Source organism: Vespula vulgaris, chromosome 24 (genome assembly GCF_905475345.1).
Source record: "Vespula vulgaris chromosome 24, iyVesVulg1.1, whole genome shotgun sequence".
In the NCBI taxonomy this organism is placed as follows: Eukaryota; Metazoa; Arthropoda; class Insecta; order Hymenoptera; family Vespidae; genus Vespula; species Vespula vulgaris.
This window is the reverse complement of record NC_066609.1, coordinates 3,100,268-3,122,449: the sequence shown is the minus strand read 5'-3', so window position 1 is coordinate 3,122,449 and position 22,182 is coordinate 3,100,268. Positions and strand designations below refer to the sequence as shown.

The following is a 22,182-nucleotide window of genomic DNA, read 5'->3' as shown; positions in this document are numbered from 1 at the left end:
GAAAATCGCAGCACGAGTTGGATGTACGGGAGGAGTGTACTATAACCGACTCTGCTCTTCGACTTTCACACGTGATACATACATACATACATACATACATACATATATACATAGATATATACACACATACATAGATACATACATACATATATATATATGTACCACACATAAATACGTACATACATACATACACACGCACATTTGTATGTATATATATATACACGATAATTCACTTATTGTTTCATAGAGTGAAACACTAATGAATCATACAAGTATAATTTAACTGTTCTAATTCAGAGAGTTAGTATGTTCTATGTTTCGCGCTCTATTTACCCTCTCTTTCTCTCTCTTTCTCATTCTACCAGCCATTCTCTCGGCCCTCTTTTACGTTCCTTAGCTGTCTACCTTATACCAAGATACCTTTGCGAGTAAATTTCATTTCACATCCTTCCCAACTCTGTTTGTGACGGCTCGTTTACATGTTATATCGCGATATACGCTAATTCCCGAGCTGCCAAGTCGTGCTAAATTTGCGGACGCTTTACGCCATCATCGAGTAACTTAAGTAAGAACGTTAAGGACGTAGCCGGAAAGATATTACCTATGCGATGGATTGTAACTCTAAGAACGAAACGAATTCGTCGAGAGAAAAGGAAAAATAAAATATAAGTCGATTCGATTGGATCGCGAGGAACGTGGGAAAGAAGAAAACAAGCTGAGGAACGGTACGAAGGAACGAAAAATGGGTCGGAGTCATCGATCCTTGGGAGTTCGAGAATGCGAGGAGCGTGCCTTCGTTTGACTTCCATTCCCCATAAATAACTCCACCGATATTCTTATCGATCAAGGTAATCGGCGTTAATCGTGCAAAATTGTCGAAAAGATCCTTCGAGACGATCTAGGAAAGCAGCCACGATGATGGTAAAGGCTCGATGTGCTAGTGTAAATTCTTGCTAAGTGCAGAGTAAACAATTACGTAGTTTACGTGGTAGGCGAGCTCCCACCAGTACCCATCATTGGGGTGATAGAGAGAGAGAGAGAGAGAGAGAGAGAGAGAGAGAGGGAGACGGTTGGGTGAGAGCAAATGTGAAGTGAAGCAAAAGTTGTGCAAATGTTTACAGTGCAAGTGAACCGCTCGATGAGGGAACGAGAGACCTAGACAGAGAGAGAGAGAGAGAGAGAGAGAGAGAGAGAGAGAGAGAGAGAGAGAGAGAGAGAGAGAGAGAGAGAGAGAGAGAGAGAGAGAGAGAGATAGAAAGCTAAGAGAAGAGAATGAAACAGATCTTGGAAAAGGACAAGGGTAAAATAATCTCTTGAGTTATCCGATAAAGAACACGACGAATTTACCAAGATATTCTTGTATTACAGTCATATTTCATGTCTATTTATTCGACGTGGATCGGAAGGGAAAGAAAAAAAAGATGAAAAAGATGCATACGCACATGCACACATTATTTTTGATGCCTCGTATATCTAATATCAAGTTGGATTTGAGGTAGCAGCCTAAAAGAGGAAAAGGTTAAAGTTCGATCGGGTCGATGGTAGTAGGAGAGGTATCGCGGAAAGAGCAGCTATAACGCGATAGTATATTCCGTGCACGAGCTCGTGAGTTAATCAAAATCGTCCGAGAGATTTGCATATTTTACTAACGCGAGTGAAGCTCGAATGAAGGAGCTGCTGCTGTTCTTCGCGTGCGCGCGCGCGCGTGTGTGTACGTACTATACAGGATAAGATACCTAAGATGCACACAACTCCTAAATTAAGTGTTGGATGAAAAATCGTTTTATACCAAAGTCACATGCTTCCTTGTAGATTACTTGTGTTTACAGGTACTGTCAAGCAAACAACGTTGCCTTACTAAAATTTTTGACGATATTCAATTCCAACTTGAATTTAGAAGTTATGCAAAACGAGTAGATATTTTGGATCCTTTACTTTGTACATCGTAGCTCGTGTAGCAAATTACTAATCATTTTCATCCTTATCGATTCGCTTCTTCGAAGTGGAAAGAGATAGAGTTCTTTTAAACGAAAAGAAGAGAGAGAAAGAGAGAGGTAAAGAGAGAGAAAGAGAGAGAGAGAGAGAGAGAGAGAGAGAGAGACAGAGAGAAAGGAAGAGTTAAGCGTCGAGTGGTACACGACATTCGATTTCCTCTTCACCGATCGGCAACTCGTTTTCCCAAAAAAGTACGCTATACTAAGAAGTTTCTTACTGAAATCAAGAAATCTTGTAAGGAAACCGCTCGCGAAGAAGTTTCGCCAACTTTTTGGATGGATATACTGTTCTCTCTTTCCCTTCCTCTCTCTCTCTCTCTCTCTCTCTCTTTTTCTCGCTCGCTCGCTCGCACAGGCTCGTTCGCTGCTCCGTCCGTCGAAACTTTTGAACGAGTGGGAGAAGTTTGACCTGTTTTTCGAGCCGTGAGTTAGCCTCGAGAAGGGGGTGAATTCGGTAAGTCAAAAGCGATACGTTTTAAACTTAAATTTTAAGTAGATTTCGATTCTCTGACTGTTTCTTTTTTATCATACACTCCTCGTCTCCCTCTCTCTCTCGTCTTTTTCCCTATATTTAATTAAAACATTGATCGCGTTTGACCTGAATAAAAAAGGGTAGAGTCAGAAATATCTCTCTTGAAAACCGAAACAATTGCTTCGAGGTTAAAATGCTAAGTATCTTTCGTTCTTTCGTTCTCTCTATCTCTCTCTGTCTATCTCGAGCGCGCGCGTGCGCATACACACAGAGAATGTAAGTACAGAGAAAAAGAAGAGGAGAAAGAAAGAGAGAAAGAGAGAGAGAGAGAGAATAAGGATGGAAAACGAATTTTCTATTTTCCACGTTCCTTTCTCGAGCATTGTTGGAGTAAACCGCGCAAAACAATGAATTTCAAAGTGCCCCGGCACGATTTAGTAATCCACTACGTCGCAGGGGAGAGAGAGAGAGAGAGAGAGAGAGAGAGAAAGAGAGACTGAGAGAGAGAGAGACTGAGAGAAAGAGAGAGACTGAGAGAGAGAGAGAGAAAGAGAGAGAGAGAGAGAGAGAGAGAGAAAAAAAGTCCGGATGCGAAACGAATCAAGATTCAGTGTGGCGCACGAAATGCGTTGGCGATCACTTTACGAGCCGACGTGATTGCAATCATCCTCTTTCTCTTTCTTTCTCTCTATTTCTCGACACGACTACTTGGGAATCCTACTGCGGACTTTTAATAATTCAACCGAAATCAGAAATACACGCAGCCTGCTCCGTATTGGTTAGGGCGAAAAAAAGAAACAAAAATTGGGCCTTAAGCGTCGTACGCGTGGCTAGAATAGAATCGATAAAGGCTCCGAGAGATAGGAAGAGAGAAAGGGAAAGAAAGAGAGAGAGAGAGAGAAAGAGAGAGAGAAAATGAGAGAGAGAGAGGGACACACTGTGATCGATTCGAATAATCCGAGGCACGTGCTCGTTTTGAATTTATTATTAGGTATGAAACTTCTGCGAGAGAGAAACCATTCATTTTCTCGTCTTCCCCGATCCGATCTGAAGCACTTATCATTCGAGTAAACGGAAAAAATAGTTGTAAGGAATTAAATCCGATGATGTTGATGGAAATTTAATATTATAATTAGCCTCGTTATACGTACAATATCATTTGCCCTACATTTAATTAATATCGTAATAAACAGAAATATGAAAAGTCTAGTTGAAATGTAATTTTCTCAGGCGAAATGGAAAGCCGATATCTTTTAATTGAGGTATTACGAATATAATTATATTAGAAATGGTGAAATAATAATCATAAAATTTCCTTAATACTTTCATTACCTTTTCTTCTCACTTTAAACTAAAAACATCTTTGGACATACCATTAATAAGTCGAGTGATATTTCATAGAGTCGTCTTAAATTGAACACTCTCCGTATTCGTTTCTAGATCGTGTAATAATAATCATCGATCGATAACTTGAAAGGGAACGAAGTCAGAGGGCTCGATTTCATCCACTTTCGATGCATGAAATCGGTCGGGGCTGCCAATACGTTTTACTGCGGCCGAATAAAATAGCCAATCTCAGGGACGATTTGGTGGGAACGATTGTAGGTACATGCTTTTAAAGCTCAGCTTGGAATTTACGCTTTCCTTCGACTTCCCACGATCCTCTCTCTCTTTCTCTCTCTCTCTCTCTCTCTCTCTCTATCCCTCTCTTTTTCATAGCATATTCCTACTTCCCAGTAGTACGAGTCGGAATTTAGCCCGACGAGGGTACCGAAGAGGACGAGGCCAGTGCTGGAAACGTTGCCGATCGTTTTACGGTGCGACGTGATTGCAATCGCCATCACATTCGAGAGCACGACCCCTCTACTCGAGGGATGAGACGAGGCCTCTTCAACTCTCTGCCCTCCCTCTCCTGTTCCTTTCAACCTCCCACGAGAGTGCTTTCAAAGTCGAAAAGTCAAACTCGTTGGATCTGCCCAGATTCTCACGTTTAATAATCGCGTTATTTTTGTAAAAAATTCGATGTTCGGGTTTTGCCAATGTTGTTTATAAGTGAATTTTTAACGGGAAAGAAAATGTTGGATCCTTCAAGAATTTCAAGGGATCGGGACGTCTAAAAGTTCCGAAAAATATTATGGAAAATAGACGTTTGAATTTTTTTTTCTTTTTTGTTTAGGTAACACGTAACTACCGAATGCAAAGTTTAAGGGTGAGAACGAGAGAGAGAGGGGGGGGGGGGGAGGAGAAAGAAAGGGGGAGAGAGAGAGAGAAAGAGAGAGAAAAGATTCTCTGGGAAAATAGAAAGAAAAGTCTTAAGAACTGTCTGGGTGACGTGGAGGGTTGAAAGGAAGCACGGTGCTCTGAGCGAAACCATATCGAGTATCTCTTACCCCATTCCCGTCGGCTTCTTGCCACACCCCTTCCATCCCCGTACCACAATAGTCTTCCCCGTTTCTAGCCCATATAAGATCAATTTTCTTTCTTATGAATAGAGACAGCTATCTTTTCCGATCGCGCAGCTCGCGTAAAATCGTATTACCCAAGTGTAATCGTATTTTCTCGTTTCGTCGTTCCTCTTCGTGTCGAGCATTTTCGGGCACGATCGCTTCGTTAGAAATCTTTTAGCAAGAATCGTCTTAATTAAATCATTTGTCGAGAACGATGTTTACAATCGTATGTCGCAATAAAAATAAAATTCTTAACGAGACACGACCGTTGTCATGAATTTGATTATAACGAACGATGCTTTATTATTCTCAGGAATTTTCTGTTCTAGATAAAAAATACAGTGGTCCCGACGGATTCGACTCTTTTTTCCTCTTCTTTTTTTCTCAAATTCCTCTAGCATCCGATTTCCAAAGGTTCGATTGAATTTACACTTTCAATGCGTATAAACGCGGAAATATTTGGTTTCGTCTTCTTGCAGCACACGAGAATATCTAGAGGAAAAAGGATAGCTTTTTTTACGAAGGGGTTCGATCCGGAATACACAAGATAGCGTATCGTGTTTGCTTGTGTACAAATCGTGATATTTTTGAATGGGTCACTGTGTCTGTAACGGTATATCCTTAAAATACTTTCCTCGTTTCTTTATTTCCCAAAACAATTTGCGAAACTAAGCGCAACAATTCCTCCGTTTCTCTTTTTTTTCAACATCTCTTTCGAGAGAATATAAAAGTAAGCTGAAAAATTGATAGGACTTTCAAGAGAATGAAAAAGTTCGAAGGTAGTCGACTATAAACGGAACAAGTTTTGTGCATCAACGTGCAAAAGTATGTTTGTTTGTTTGTTTGTGTGTGCGCGCGCTTGTGTGTCATAAACGCGGATTCCGATGGTTTTTCGTGCTACCTACGTAGCAATGCGTTGCCAAGCGTCAGGTCAATTTTCTCGATAGTGAGATGCCGATAAGAAACGCCTTTACCGATTCGCGATACGTATTGTAGTTTAAAAAGTGAGCGAACCGAGATCAAGCGTAGGGACGAGAGAAAAAGCTTCGACGTATATCCTATATACGAAAGATCGTGCTAGGCAAACCTGCTTTTATACAAGAGGCAAATATTATAAATACGAGTAAGATAAGAAAATAGAAGGAAAAGAAAAGAAAAAGAAAGAAAAGAGAAGAAAAGAAGAGAGAACGAATTCTTTCACCGACGTACGAACGAATTACTCCGATGGAAATCGATTATTATATAGCGAGTGGAACGCTGACTTGGATTTATATAACCCCGGAAAAGTTTTCTTTTCTTTTTATTTTTTTTTTCCCATACGACGACTACAACGACGATGACAATGGGACGACGACGATCAAGTATGAGTGTACTTTTTCTGTCAGGAACCAACAAATCTCTTCCGCGCCGTTAAACGCTCGCCGTAAGTTGGATGAAATTAAGTTCGGATTTAATTTAATTAGAACGGGCGCGAACGCGATGGAAGGAGAAGAGGTGTGAGTCTAGCTAGAGGGTGAGAGAAAACCTTCTACAAATTTTTCTCACTTCACCCTGTCGAAGCTGCTGCTGCTGCTGCTGCTGCCGCTACTACTACTACTACTACCTAGTACTACTTCTACTACTACTGTCCCCGACACTGTCTTTCTCTCCTTTTCGTTGTCCACGCGGAGAGAGAGAAAGAGAAAGAGAAAGAGAAAGAGAGAGAGAGAGAGAGAAAGGAGCACGTCCAACTTCAGAATATTGGATTCTCGTCGTCTCCTCTTTCTAACACCCTACCCCTATCGTCCTCCTGTCGCGCGTTCCTTTCCCACTCTCCTTGGGTTCCTTAATCAAACGGAAATTACTCGAGCGAAGTTGTCTCCGGATACTCGAGGCACCGACGACGAGAGAGGACTCGCGAACCGCTCCGAGAAAAAGTTTAAATCGGAATGCGCTAAATCGAATCACGTTCGGCGGCAAAGTGCGTTGCTTGTTCTCTGACCCGGTCGACCTTCCTTCTTCTTCTTTTATACCCTCACCTTCTCCCCTCTCCACCAACACCAATGCTACTGCCGACATGGTCTAGAGGAACGGCACGAGATTCGACACCCCCGAAGCGTTCACCTGAAAAGTGCAGGCTGCTCGAAAGGATTCTTAACGAAAATAAATCGATTGCCACGATTCTAATTTTCTTCCGAGGTCGGAAGTGAAAATTCTTGGAAATGTTGCAAAATGAATTTATCTTCGTATCTATAACAATTTTTTTGATCGATATCGTACGATTATTAAGTTTAAATAATCTGCTTTATCTTATTTTTTTGCCAAAACGTACGAACGATCGAATTCTAATTTTCTCTATCATATTCGTTTTCTTGGAAAAATTTAGCAGCAAGATAATCGAATCGTTCGATATATCTGCTCTTTGCGCTCGTTCCCGCGAAAGTTTTCTATTATCTCGATCTTTACGGAGCTTCTCTTCGATTCTTTATTTCTGACACAAGAAGTGACAGAAAAGACGTCGGGCACGTGTAAACGACGTCCACATTTTTTCCAGGTTGTCGTCGTTTTTATTCCAGCCGTGACAAATGTTTCCTATCGTACACTTATATCGTACTTTTACAAAAATTCTCGTGTCTAGATGTGTGTGTAATGAATCAATTTTATTTCCGTCCTCTACACGAGAAACGCATCCTTGAATTTTTACAAAATTTGCTTCAATTGAGAGACCAACGTCATCAGTTAAATCTGATTTCCCCTTTCTCTCTTTCAACGAGGGAAGCGATCTCGCAGGTCTCGTTAAAAAAATATACTACATCGTTTCGAAAGTAGGACGTGCCTATGCGAGGTAGGAGAAAAAAAAAGAAAAAGAAAATGAGGAAGGGCTTATTTCAAACACACTGAAAACGCGGAAAAAAGGCGAAAAAAGTTTACAAGTTCTCGCAAAAGTTTGACACCCTCCCAGCCTCCCACCATCAGGACTTCTCTTCTTCACCATCCTTCGCCTAGCAAATATATGACGCACGAAGCGTTACACGGCTCTTATTATGCGCCTTTACGTAAGCATCAAGGTAACTTTCATTTTTTCTTTTTCCCCCTTTACCACCACCCAGTCCTCTTCTCATTCGTTCTCTTTGGAAAGAAGAAAAAAAGCACGCTCTCGCTCCTGGGACAAATAATAATTTCGTATCTCGCGGATGAATCTACCTAACCTTGAGGAGATCCATCTCTCGACGACATTTTCCTTAGAGCGATGAGGAGTACCTACTGGTATATGAAGAAGTTATTCCGAGCGACGATGTTAAGTGTTTCGTGCGATGAACGTCATTTGCGAGCTACCTCCTTCGGATTTTTATTTCTCCTGAATTCTAAGGAAAAAAGAAACAAAAAGAAAAAAAAGAGAAGGAACCTAGGATAAGGAGAGACGATAAGAACGATAAGGTATAAAAAAGAAGTTGTCCCGATGTATTCTGCACAGGGAAACACATACACGTATCTACGCTTATACACCTACACGATTATTATATAGACGTAAGAGAGAAAATGCACGCTTGAGAAGATCGCTATCGTCGGTTTTAAGCATAGAAAAAAGAAAAAAGAAAAGAGAAAAGAAAGACGACTTACGTACTTTCGTTGAAGAAGACGTTATTATCCGCTGGAAGGTGGGGGAGGGGAGAGGCGGATACTATACGATATAAACGATATAATATGCGACTGAATCGTGCGCGCGCACTCTTTGTCATCTAGGGATGCACTAAAAACGCTGGTGGTCTTCGTCGTTGCATCTAGATGCGTGCATCGTAGAACGGAGAATGCTCTCGCACCTGATGCCCGCCTTATTCTCGAGCGTAATATACATCTCGATGACAAGCACTAGCGAAATTTTCTTCTTTTACGAACTCGAATTATTCTACGATGCGTCGATGTTTAGATAAACGTCTCGGTACGAAGGTGTAAGAGCCAATATCTACTTCGCGAGGTGAGATCGTGAAAGCAATTTCAGATACGAACAATGACGTATAAAATTTGACAGAGTTAAGAATCGAAACGTCCGACGCCGAATCAGCTATATTACTCAAAGTTCTCCGACAAATCGGTGATATCAAATTTACTTAACAATTTTTATTTAAGTAATGAGAGGAATTAAAAATAATGAGTGAGGCGAATAGAAATCTGTCGTGTTTATCTAAAAAGATACTATGAGATCGTAACTAGCATTCGAATAATATTAATAATGGTAATACTGTGAATAAAAAACAAACAGACGTACAAAGATAGACATATATATATAGATATATACATAGATTTCATTGCACTGAGATGTATCAATCTGCTTATCAAGAAGGAGATACTTACATAAGACACGTTAGAGCGAAGAAGAGGGGAGAGAGAGAGAGAGAGATAGAGGGAGTATTCGGAATAGCCGAGAATCTCTCGAGACGATCTCATCCCATCGCGTGAAATCTTTCGGTATGACGCGTGATACGAGAGCAAGAGAGAGAGAGAATGACGAGGAGAAATGCGGGACAAGGTGATTCGGATTTAATTAAGTCTGCCATAGGCAATTTGGCAAGACGCTTCGGTCCGCATTATAGAAGCTTCGGTTAATCGGATGAAGTCTACGGGTGGCGTGCTTCTATAAAGACGAAGGAGTGAACCGTGTTATACATGCTGAGATAGCTTCAATGAAAACACCTGAAGAATATTTTAATTATGAAGAAGGAAATTATCAGAAAACAAATGAAATACTTGATAACAATATGCGAAAATCCTTCGTAATACGCATACATAATTGCGATCGTTCATTCCCGCGTTTATTAGTTTTATTACGTTTACTCGTATTAAACAGAGCAATTATTTCTAAACAAATATTTGCACGTATTCCAAATGATTCCACAAATGTTCTCATTTTAATGTTCCACCTGTCACAGAGTTGTAAAGTGTGGTGGACGATATCGACGATCATCGGCGGCCAATGTCTTGAGATAGTAAACTTCCACAGTACAAAAAAAAGAAATGGAAATATGAAAAGCTCTATCTCTTCATCTTTCTCGCTACTTATTCGACACCAGCAGCCGTAACAATAGCAACAGCAACAGCAGCAACAGCAGCAGCAGTAGCAGCAGCAGCAGCAGCAGCAGCAGCAGCAGCAGCAACAGCACACGGCCGCCTAAACGCTAGTATTTGACTTTCAAATGGCAGCCGAGTGGTGGTGGGCCGGCAGAAGGGCAACCAGGCAGGAACGACGTCGGCTGCGGTCCGTTATAACTGAGCGTTTTGGCCGTTTCGAGGAATGAGTGAGCGAGAAAGAGAAAGAGAAAGAGAAAGAGAAAGAGAAAGAGAAAGAGAAAGAAAGGAGATATAGACAGAAGGAAGGAAAGAGGGAGAGAGCAATTGCGCTCAGGCTGACGAATAGCCACGCTTGCTTTGGACTAAAACGATAACTCGATTCACCGTGCCAAGCTACGGCATGGAGGATTGTTCGTTGATGCGGAAAAACCGTCGGTGTCTTCGTTAAACGCTCGCTAACCTCGACCACCTCGCTTCTCCAGGCAGTGTCGAGGGTAATCGAGTTGGCGTTACGAGAGAAACAGGAGAGGATTGGCTGCCTGGCTTGTTTAAAAAGGCGGATTATGGCGAGCTCGAGAATGGGATTGGGTATTTAGATCGGTAAGATAAAGTGAAGGCTAGTTTGTATAGAGGTGTGGCCCTTTTTAATGCGATAGTTTCAAATATAACTATACTTCTTCTCGCAAAGAGAAATGTTGAAAAAGTTATCTTTCAAATAATTTATTACGAGTATATTTTTTGTTTTTTATAAAGCTCGGAATCAACCACTCGTTAAGTATCTATTTTTCTCAACCTCATAGAAAGAATTTTCCAAGAATAATTTTCAAAATTTTTTCGGACTGAAAATACACGCATTGAAATTCCTTACTCGAAATATATCTGTACGTCTTATAATATTCTTGATAAATTTATAGATTGTAAATTGTATATGGAAACGTCTCGATCGTCTTAATTCGCGTCTTATTATTAAAATGTCCAATGGGAGACGAAATTAATAGCGTGACAGTAGCGATCGAGGATTAAATTACGAGCTATCCGAGAATATTCTACGGGGACTTAATGGATATCCTGGATATCGAAGCGTCAACATAAATTATGTATACTTCGGACGCCAATGAGATAATCATAGGAAAATTCTCGATAAAACCGATGACCCCTAAACTAAAACGATTGTAGAGCCGATGAATCTTGTTCCTTATCGTTTTTCGTTATCAAAAGAAATGTAAAATTTTCGAAACATTTTCAAACGATTGCGCGATAATCGATAGCGAAGATAAAGAGAGAAAGAGAGAGAGAGATGGAGTGACTTGTTTAATAAATAAAAAGGAGATTACCTCACACGGATCATCTAGTCATCTCACTGAACGTGAATTCGATTAAACCAGCGTGCGCGCGCGCAAAGCCACGGCGCCTTTTTAATTTTGCGACCGAACGAACGGCGATAATGTAATTAGCTATACGCGAGAATCTGTTTATCGCGAGCTAACAATGCACCCGGGCCCTGTCGTATAAATTACAATAAAGCGAGAGCATGATTTTCCACGTGGAATATGTTCTCTGATAGGCGTTACGGCACTTCATTAATGGAAGCTTCGACGTACTGTGCTACCGCGGCGAATGGAAAAGTTGCGCGCGATATTACGGACAAAGAGAGAGAGAGAGAGAGAGAGAGAGAGCAACGTGAAAGAAAAATCGATGATATGGTTCGTAAAAGGGAAGAAAATAGAAAAAGTATATAAATGTGCGTTCGGTTTGTTTTTGGAAAATAGCGGTCGGTGAACAAATTCGATAGAGAATGCAGTCAAAATCTGAGCATTCTCCGATCGACCAATGAAAAGGAAGCGCGTGATATTATAAAGACGATCGGAGCTTATAGAACCAAAAACAAGATCGAAAAGAAGAAAATAAGGAAAAAAGAAATGCGGAAGCTCTAATTTAGACGAACGTCAGGAAAATTGAATCACGTATAAATATTTTTTGCTCTTTTTTTTCTTCCCTCGAAAAGAGTTCACGATCGGTGAAGAACGGAAGAACGGAGAGCAACGGAGGATGCGTCTCGCTTTCGACTATTTTCAATTATCTCGCGCGTTCGTCCGTGCAACTTAACGAAGCGACGAGAAAATTCTTTCACCGTCGACTATCTCGCGTATTAACGCGTAAAAATAGAAACGGTAAGAAAGAAAAGATTCGACGTCCTTGCAATTTTGTCGAAACGTTATCGAAGCGAAATGATTGGAAGACAGTAAAACTTATTGTTACGATACTATTTCGTTGGAAGTTCGCGATCATTTCTCTTCGGTCCTCGTATCTGTTTTCAGCTTTTATAGCTTTCGTACGAATGCGCAAAACTATTTTGCAACGGCGAACTTAACGAATAATAACGCGAAGCGAATTTTAATATTCATGACGACTCATTAGCACCGACTCGGCCGAGGCCATTCGTTCGGTACGTCAGATGCAGATTGATACACGTTAAATTTTCGATCGATCGAATAACCATTACGCGCGATTAGTGCGGCATTCCTATAACAGATGCGATTAATCTGTCAGCAACTATTAATCCATTAGCATGCCTAGCATCGAAAGATTGAAATTGTTTTAGTTAGGTGACACGTACCTAACAACTAAAGTCTACAACAAATTTCGCTAAGCAATTTTTCCAGCTTTCAGAGTAAACGGAGTTTGCTAAAAATATCCATCGTGCTGCCGGCGCGTTCCTAGTGTTTTCGTTTCAAAGAGAGTTTAAAGATTGGTTAATTCGATCTTGCTCTTGCTCTCGCTCTCTCTCTTCCTTCCTATATCGACTACCTTTTGAGGGAAAGTAATACTTCGTGACAAGTATCTAGCGATGATCAAAAACAGGCATCTTTATTCCAGTCAAGTGTGCGCAAACGCGTATACGAGCGACGCATATCGACGATCGAATAATATTCTTTCAAAGCGTTTCTTAGTATAGGCATTTAAACGTTTATTAGATCAAAATTAATCGGTTGTTACTTTTAATAGGATCTTTTCGATTCTTAGCCAATGACTCGGAGCGATTCGGTCGCGTAGAAAATGTAACCTCACGAACCATTATTTTATTCATTTTATTACCCTCGAAATAAAATTTAAACTTTCCCATTAACTAAAGTATGCTCTTGGTATAGCGCAGAAAAGCTTAGCAAAATTCCAAAGTAAAGCGAAAATAGTTTGTACTCGCTATTGGATTAAAAGCGACAAAGTGTCGTAGCTTTTTATAGAAAGTTTCATTGAATTATAATATCGTCTTGTATATTACTTAACAATTCGGAAGGACGAATAATTTTTTGAAATGATTTAAAAATTGACGTGGTTACATGCGTCATCTATTTATTTACTTTGATGAATCATATCATTAATTTTATACGATTAACCGTACGATCGAAATCTCGAACACTTGGTTCTCATTCAACATACCGATCCAACAACCAGTTTGGATTACGATTATGTTCTAGAACTAAACCGGCGATCATTGCCAAAGACTTCTTAGTGTTTTACGATATCCCTTGAACGCGATAGCGCTAGCTCGAACATTAATTATCGAAGCTCAACGTCGGTAAATACAATGACAATGTCGTAAAGACGATAACGTGCTTCGTTAATGTGCCATCAAAAGGATTTAAATAACTGTACTCTTACTTCGATCGAATGAACTTTGTCCGTCCTCTCTCTCTCTCTCTCTCTCTCTCTCTCTCTTTCTCTCGCACAGGAACTTTATTACTCGTTTAAGAGTAGTAACGGATAACGACGACGTGTACACCGATAAGCACGCGAAAGCAATTAGAATTGCAATTATAGCGTAGCGAAGGAGACGAAAACACGCTTGGCTACGAAAGTCGCACGACTGTACTCTAACGCTGCCATCGCAAAATTAATTAGAGAAGAACGAGTAACAAAGGAGGAGGAACTAGTGAGAAAAAGATCACGAATGTTTCGCATTCATCGCGGAAAAATCTAATGAAAATGAAAGGGAGAAAGAGAAGTAGAGAAAATCGTCCTAAGAGAAAAAAGAATAATTTCTTCTTTCCGCTAGAAAATGTTAGTTACATATAAATGTATAATAATAATACATGGAAATATATGTACGTAAGTTTCTTTCTCTCGGTATCTGTAGCTGCGCATCAACACGAAAAAACCTGATATTATTCTTCATTTCCTGCCAACTATGAAATCGTAGAAAATTAAAATGACTTGTTTTGTTATGTCATGTTTGTGCGTAGCGTTGTGTGTGTGTGTGTGTGCGCGCATATGTTCATGTGTGAAAGCGAGAGAGAGAGAGAGAGAGCAAGAAAGAGAGAAGTAGAATGAGGAGAAAAAAAGAAAATTCATCTAAACTGGTTGCTTCCGGAAAAGTGGAATTTTATATTCGCCTGCTGAGAAAGGAAATAGAAAGAGAGAGAATGAGGGTGATGGTTAGCAAAAGAGAAAGAGAGAGAACTGACGAGAGACTTTGACGTAAAACGTTTGAAAATTCGCGAAGGCAAAATAACCGGAACCGAGGTTACGTGCCTTCAGTACAAATAGACAGACACGCGTTCTAATCTTAACGGCGAAAACAAGCCCGTCTCGTTTCGCTCTTTTCCATTTATTTTATAATCCCGAAGTAAGGTCTTGCATCCGCGGTTTATTTTTGTTTTTTTTTTCTTTTTCACGTTTTCTCTATTTCTTTTCTTTTCTTTTTTTTTGTCTTCCTACCATCCTCGCTAGTTCCCTCCTTCAATCTCTTCCATTAAACTTACGAAGAGTTCTACCTTACGAGGAAGGTGTACGAGAAATAAAAGAGAGAGAGAGAGAGAAAGCGAGAGAGAGAGAGAGATGGATGCGTCTAACTAAAAAAGAAAAAGCAAAAATAAATACAAAAGGATTGTAGAACGTTGAAAATAATCGATATTTTGCCTTCGAACGAAAGAGGTACAACGTTTGGATTACATCCAGATCGACGTTAAACTTGTTTCACGCGTTGCACGATTCGAAATAGAATGAATCATAGACAAAGACCTTGTTCTAATTCAAAACGAAATACGGAAAAGTTAGGGGAGTCCGAGAATCGTACGAAAATTGCATTTGTGTCCTCATACTCGTCCCGCTTTTCTCGCGTCCGACCTACATTCACGCTTTCACAGATTTTTTCTTTTCTTTTATAAATCGTCATTAAATATTCCTCTTTGAAAGATCACGAATATTCCTATATATCGTTGTAGATCTTTATTGTTTATAAATAATCGATAAGAAAATATCTTGAATAGTAGCGCACGAACTTGACCTATTCATCGAAATTTTCTATTTAATCGTCCTTACTCTTCTTTTTAAATGGCTTCTCTAAAGTTTCTATAGCTTTTTATGATTTATAATCGCAACGCGTTTGTCTATTACTTGGTTCTACTTTCGAGCATAACAATAATGAAATAAATCGGGGACAAAACGTTATCTCACCGAAGAAACGATTCGTCGAAGCCAAAATTAAATAAAGAACTCGATACCACGTACTAGCAAACGTGACGCGTGACTTTTCGTTCGTTTCACGGCCTTTCAACGAGGAAATTTCACCGTCGTGGTTCCACGATCGATGAGCATTATCGGAAACGTTTTCGGCCAGCACCGGTTAGCGAGCGAGAGAGCGAGCGAGCGAGCAAGAGGTTAGCGCGTGATCTAGAGTGGACATTAGCCCGCGAGAAAATATTAGCGGTCTGTGGCGAAAAGCAACATCCTAGTAATCTTCCATTTTATGGAGCAAGACGGCGTGACGGTGGAATCGTTGCCAAAGCTATTTCCAGGCGGCACACGAGACTTCGTTTTCTTCCTCCTACCTAACTCTCTTCGTCTCTTTTTCTTTCTTTTTATCTTTTTTTATTTTTTATTTTTTTTTTTTTCAAAACTCCAAAGTTCGAAATACTCGAACGCGTTTCGGTCTAATGCTACGTGACGTGGCAGAACGTTGTCTTAGTTTTCTTTAAAAAGATAGTCGTGGTATCGTCCTTTCTACGATTTCGTTTGACTACCATACTGGTTCTATGCCATTACAGTTCTCCCTTCTTCTTTTTTATTCTTTTATTTAATTTCACTCAGAGATTTTTTCCATGGTCATTGTATCTCTTTTCTTTTCTCCCTTTCCTTTTATCTCTTACTTTCTTAGGTACATGTTTTATGTATTTCGTAACAGTCGACTTCGATGGCTCTAACTTGGTACGTCGTAACGAGGGAAAAAATTCGACTTTACATTCCCTACATAAACGTAGTTACGGTAAGAGCAGTCCCCAGGAGATAAGAGAGAGAGAGAGAAGGAGAGAGAGGTAAAGGGAGATAATCAGTTCCCTACATAAATTTTAATATACTTTGCAGTTTTAAAAACTCATTAGAAAATCGCAGTCTTCCGAGTAATAACACGTCCATTTACTCTCGCGAAACAGTTTTTCTTCGTAGATAGAGGAGAAAAAAATGAATTTAGAGATAATTTGATCGTGATTCGAAAGAAAGATAATTTCAGAAAAGAAACATCATCAATATGCCCGCACGTTGTTCATATTTCACATTTCTCGAGTATAACTCCAAAATAATGAAACGATTGTGGAAAAATCGAGAAAGAGAGAGAGAGAGAGAGAGAGAGAGAGGGTGGGAGGGAGGGAGGTAGAGAGAAAATACTAAATAAATCGTTGAGTTAACGCAAATCGATCGTATAAGCTCACTTATGCTGACGAATATCCCCGGGCAAAGTAAAATTTATAATAAATTCAAGAGATTAACCTGTTCGAGAAAGTTCATTCGGTCTCTCTTTCTCTGTGTCCGTCTATGTCTCCCTTACTCGCTGCTAAATCGATTGAACGTACAAAAAGAATAGTAAACTATTTATTACCTATAATTAAATATTTCCACGGTATGTATAAGCTTTTATGGATAATTTGCAGGTCGGTGTACTCTTTATTTCCGTACGGTCCCATAATTTGGATTAATTGTATAGCGAATCGGTTAAAAGTAATTAAATGAAAGATTTTAACATTTCTCCGATATATCTTGTATTGACTTGCGTCTCTCTCTCCCACCTCTTTCTTCTCGAGGTCGTCGAGAAATTTCATCTGCTAATTTGTCACTCAGATGAGATAACGAAAATCTCTTTAAGTACGATTTCTCGTCTCGTCTTCTCTCGTCTTTCATCGGAACCCACGAGACATTCCATTATTTAAGTTAATTCGAGGAATAAGATAGACCCTTTGAGAGAACCTAAAAATCATTTAAGAAGAGAAAAGTAAATTTCGTCGAATAAATTGATGAGTTTTACGATGGGAAATAGAAGAAAAGAAGAGAGAAACGATCAAAGTCGAGTAGTACAGAAAAAAGAGAAAAAAAGGAAAGAAGAAAGAAAAGAGAAAGAAAAGATGGAAGAAGAAGAATGATTCCGTTAGTAGAAATGAAAGATATCGATGGGGGTGGAGGGAGAGAGAGAGAGAGAGAGAGAGAGAGAGAGAAAGAGAGAGAACTAACAACCGACCGTCGGCGACTTTGCTTGTTTGCAACTCGTTAGTAAAACGATGCTGCGGGTCTCGTAGAAACTCGTCCTTGCTGGTGTACGCACGAATGTACCGTCGCACGTTATCGAACAGACTCAACGCGGGACATGAATGTTACCTAGTTTTCTCTATGCATCTCTCTCTCTCTCTCTATATATATATACACACACACAGAGCATATATATAGATATATATAGATATTTTGCCGCAAAATGTTCTCGAACTTTCTCCGTGGCTTGGCGTTGTAATAACAAGCGTTGCACGTGAAATTAGACGAAGGAAAAGAACACGAGAGAACACGGCGATGCGATTAAATGTAATTTTCCATTGCATTATGATCAACGAATTTTTAACGAAACGAACGAAATGATGATCTCGTTTCTACGTCAAAAGTCAAGAAATTGTTCAAAGTCTTCGTTGATAATAACGTTGTATAATATTACGGTGCATCTTTGATAAATTTATTAAAATATATACAATATTAATCGCTCGATGATTCGTCACGTTTAACGAACTGTAAATTATTAACACTCGTTATCTTTATACGCCAGATTTTTTATAGAAAGTAACTCATCAATTTGATATCATACATTTTACCGGAAGCAATTTACTCTTACTTCGCGCTTTATTACGATTCCGATAAAGTACCGTTCTAATTGTGAATGACGGAGACAAAAATTCAGTCTACTTTTATACGGACGATCTCAATCGCGAATGGAAGAGCAATAAACTCTCTTGACGTTTTATAAATGTACGAGAAAATGGACGAGTCTCTTAATGGCGCGCGGATTTTCTAGGAATAAAAAATAAAAAGTCGATTTCAAAAATAAACGCGTAAGAAAATGATTTGAAAAATCTTAAACAATCCGATCGCGATATCATTTTGAACGTCCTTAGGACGATACAATGAGAACTCATTTTAGAGGTAATTGGCTTAGGAACATAATTTCGATTGGGCGTAGAGAGGTGGTGAAAGGTGATAGAGAACACGTAGACGTATAACGTGTCGCGATAATATCGCGGTAATGGAGGACTACCGAGCGGACCGAAGTACCAATAAAAATTTGTCGCTCGGGTTTTATTAAATTTTCCGGGAGTAATGTGTCAAATGTAGCGCTTTTTCCGCGAACGTGGACAACCCCCAACATTGGGTTGGCCAGACCACCTCTTTGCACCGCTTTATTTCCTCTACTATCTCTCTTTCTTTCTCTTTCTCCTTCTCCTTTCCTCTTTCCTTTTATATCTCTCTTTTTTCATACCATTAGTCGCGTTGCAATAAATGGAAACAATCGTAGAGACGCAACCCGGACGATGATAATGGAAAGCGCGCGACGCGTTACCGAGCGACTATTGTTTCCACGATAATATCGGAATACGCCTCTTCCTGATTTTCGAGTCTCGTTCGATCGAAAGAATCCTGGTAGTTAATCGAACGAAACTTTCAGAGCTGTTACATTATCCACGCGATACCGTGTAATTTTCGACTATCAATCGGTGCATAAAAATTTGAAATTAATGAGGAAGAAAAAACTCGCTCGTTTATATCTCGTTTTTTCTTTTTTCGCTTTTTTCCGCCCCTTATAAAATATTTAATACCATATTATACGTTGCGAAATAAAATGAAGACGAGGACGAATTTCAAAGCTCATTTAATTTAATTTTCCGATTCATCGGCGAATAAAAGACGAAAGATAGCGTTGCGCGAGAGGCAATAAAGCGACTTCGAGCTCGTGCCTTGTGGATGGGATGCTTCTATATATCTATCTCTCTCTCTCTCTCTCCCTCTCCCTCTCTCATTCACATGCTCACTCGGGAAACTCTCGGCTAACTCACGGTGTCGGTTTCGGATTTCAAGCGCGTGTCCTACCGACTCATCTCGCATACGTGGTCCAACTTTAATCTATAGTGGCGCGTGATTCCGCGGTTACCGGCTGAAGTTTCGACAAGCTATATACGCGCTCGCGTATAGCTACGCACACCTTTAAGTACGTGTCTATACATGTAGGAAGCGAGTACCGATGAAGAAACACGAGAGAGAACAATCGACGAAACTCCAACAGCAGAATATCACCGTCATCGCGATCGCTCAACATCGTCCAAGAAGAAAACAAATTCTCTAAAGGTAATCGAATATACGAAAGATTTCATTTTAATGGAAATCAATTATTCCGAACGATCGAAAATATTTATCGAAAGATGGAAAATTGTATATTTATTTCGACGTTTGCATTGAGTCGTCCGCGTGTACTCGACGATTCTTGCAAACAAGAATTGTCATCGGTTTTACGATCAAAACAATTAACGTTAGAGGAAATGCACGAAATTTATTTGTGAAGAGGAAGAGAAAGAAGAGAAAGATATCGAAATGGACAAGATGATAGAAATTAACGTTTCATTAATCAATGAAATAAACGTCGATCGAATGGAGTTTCCGCGGGCTGTGCAACAACAAATATTTGACGGGACATCTGCTCTTGATCTATCTGTCCAATCGTTAGCATATAACACAATATACGCATGAAATACACATATTATACCGGGTACGGGTAAACGTGTCGATATCAAACACCGGAGATCGTGTCCCCCCCCTTGGTTTATCTGTGTGCCTAAGACTACGCATACGTGTACGTACGATGCGGTTAGTCGAGCTTTTATCGCAAGTTATCAACCTTGTTCGAAAGATTCGACTTTGCAACCTTACGAGCCTTCTTTCTTTTTTCCTTGATCCTCAGCAACGCTGATTGGCCATCCTTCATGCACTGCACCATGATCATAGTGAAAAATTTGGTAAAGAAGGAAGAGGAAATATTTGTCTTGCCTTCGAGAGTTACTCTCTTGGATATTTTTTTCTTTTTTCTTAAAAATAACTATTTAATTAATTATGCCGGTAATTGACTGAACGATAATATACGATTCGAAAGAGTATTGAAGTCGAGAGATGCGATCACTGTGCGACGAAAAATGTGAAATTTATGATTCCAAGTTCCGTAATACGCAGATACGCGAATACGAATTTGCGTGCGTGTACGTAGCCACCGAGAGTACGCGTCTCGACGCTTTGAATGTGAAACGTCGACTGACTCGATGACAAACATAGATATGAGAGAGACCGACGTAGAAATTTGCGCGAGCTCGGCGACGAGCAAAGTTTTCGGCCCCCGCACCTGCACGCGTTTCAATTCGATAATTAAATTAACATGACCATGGAATAACGTGCGTGTGCATATGCCGCGTTGCCAACCAAACGGGATCGGCTAGATATTCATTCCATTAGATACTTTTTTTTACCCTTCCTTCTTTCTTTCTTTTACTTTTTTTTTTTTCAACCAGCGACCACTGTTACGACATTATTATTATATCGTTTAACAAAATTAGATAATTTTAAAATGCAATTTAATATTCGGAATAAGTACTGCTTAGTTGTATAAAAAAAAAAAAAGAGAGAGAAAGAAAGAAAAGGAAAAAAAACCACGTCTCGTGTACGTAATATCTATTTTGGACCGATGCGATATTATTAAGTAATTAAAAATAATGATTATAAAGCACGATACATGTAGTTTTACGATTTTAAAAGGGAAATTTGAAGAATAGTTTGAGGGGAAAGCATTCGAACAATCAAAAAACAATTTTGTGAAATTAAACAAGTTAATGGGAATGATTTTAGAACGGGAAAAACATACTCCAGTCGCTACGTCGCTTTCATTAACGGACTCGTTTAAACAAATTCATGCTTGTCGTTCGCGCTAGCCGAGAAACGTTATGAATTGCAAGATCATGGAAGGGATGAAATTCTCTCTCTTTTCCTCTCTTTCTCTCTCTCTCTCTCTCTTTTTCTCTTTTCCTCGCGAAGAAAGATGTCGTTGTAAATACGATGCATTAAGCAACACGCGGAATAAATTACTAGCATTCCAGAATGAGGGAGAGAGATAAAACTAATGCAAATATACGGAACGTTTTGTGAAACAGCTGCGAATTCATTATACTCTCTGTGGGCTCTTTTACTAGCATCAGATTAGTGGCGTTTCGAGAGGGTCTGCTGAAGCAGCGTTGGTTAAATTACGATGTAAATGGAAATAACTCTGATTAATCATAAGCGAAAGAGAGAGAGAGAGAGAGAGAGAGAGAGAGAGAGAGAGTTATAAAATATATTTCATCGACGATTACACGGCAATCGATTCTGAAACACATTTAAACAACAAGAACGATCCCGTCGAAATTTGGATCTCCCACATTACCGATCGGTCGATAGAAGGCGGGAGATTCAAATTCTCTATATCGCTTGGTATGAAAAGAAAAGAGAAATTGCGTTCGATGAATGGTTGGCTTTTCATCGAAGTAAATCGTAATGACGACATCGTTCCGACCGGATTGCTACAAGATCTTGTTAATTTCGTATTCGTTTCTCGCTCTTTTCTCTCTCTCTCTCTCTCTCTCTCTCTCTCTCTTTCTCTCTCAGTTCTATCTTTTCTCCTTACGTAGGAAATTACATTTTTTCTTTTCGAAGAACCAGAAGAGATTTCACGATTTTTATCCCAGCGTTAAGTTACACAGATCACGTAGAACTCTCTCTCTTTCTCTCTCTCTCTCCCTCTCTCTGTCTATCTCTTTTTACGTTAACCCTAATAATTCCGCGATCCTGCAGGTGTCATCGACATTCGCGATTTACATTCAAATGCAAAGTCACCGTGCCGACGGAAATG

General features: G+C 39.7%; 1 protein-coding gene across 8 annotated transcripts in view; it reads right to left on the bottom strand.

The window, feature by feature from the left end:
- LOC127071942 (uncharacterized) overlaps positions 1-22,182 on the bottom strand; it is a 204,183-nt gene that overhangs the window by 92,696 nt on the left and 89,305 nt on the right. Inside the window, exon 1 of one of the 8 annotated variants that reach the window (XM_051011799.1) lies at positions 20,152-20,536. The exons of 5 other annotated variants lie outside the window; for them this stretch is intronic. In XM_051011799.1, the coding sequence (XP_050867756.1) occupies positions 20,152-20,256 (105 nt within the window). In that variant the 5' untranslated portion in view covers positions 20,257-20,536. Of the gene's footprint in view, positions 1-20,151; positions 20,537-22,182 lie in introns of those variants that run through there. 2 more of the 8 variants (XM_051011800.1, XM_051011801.1) reach the window with 2 other exon arrangements.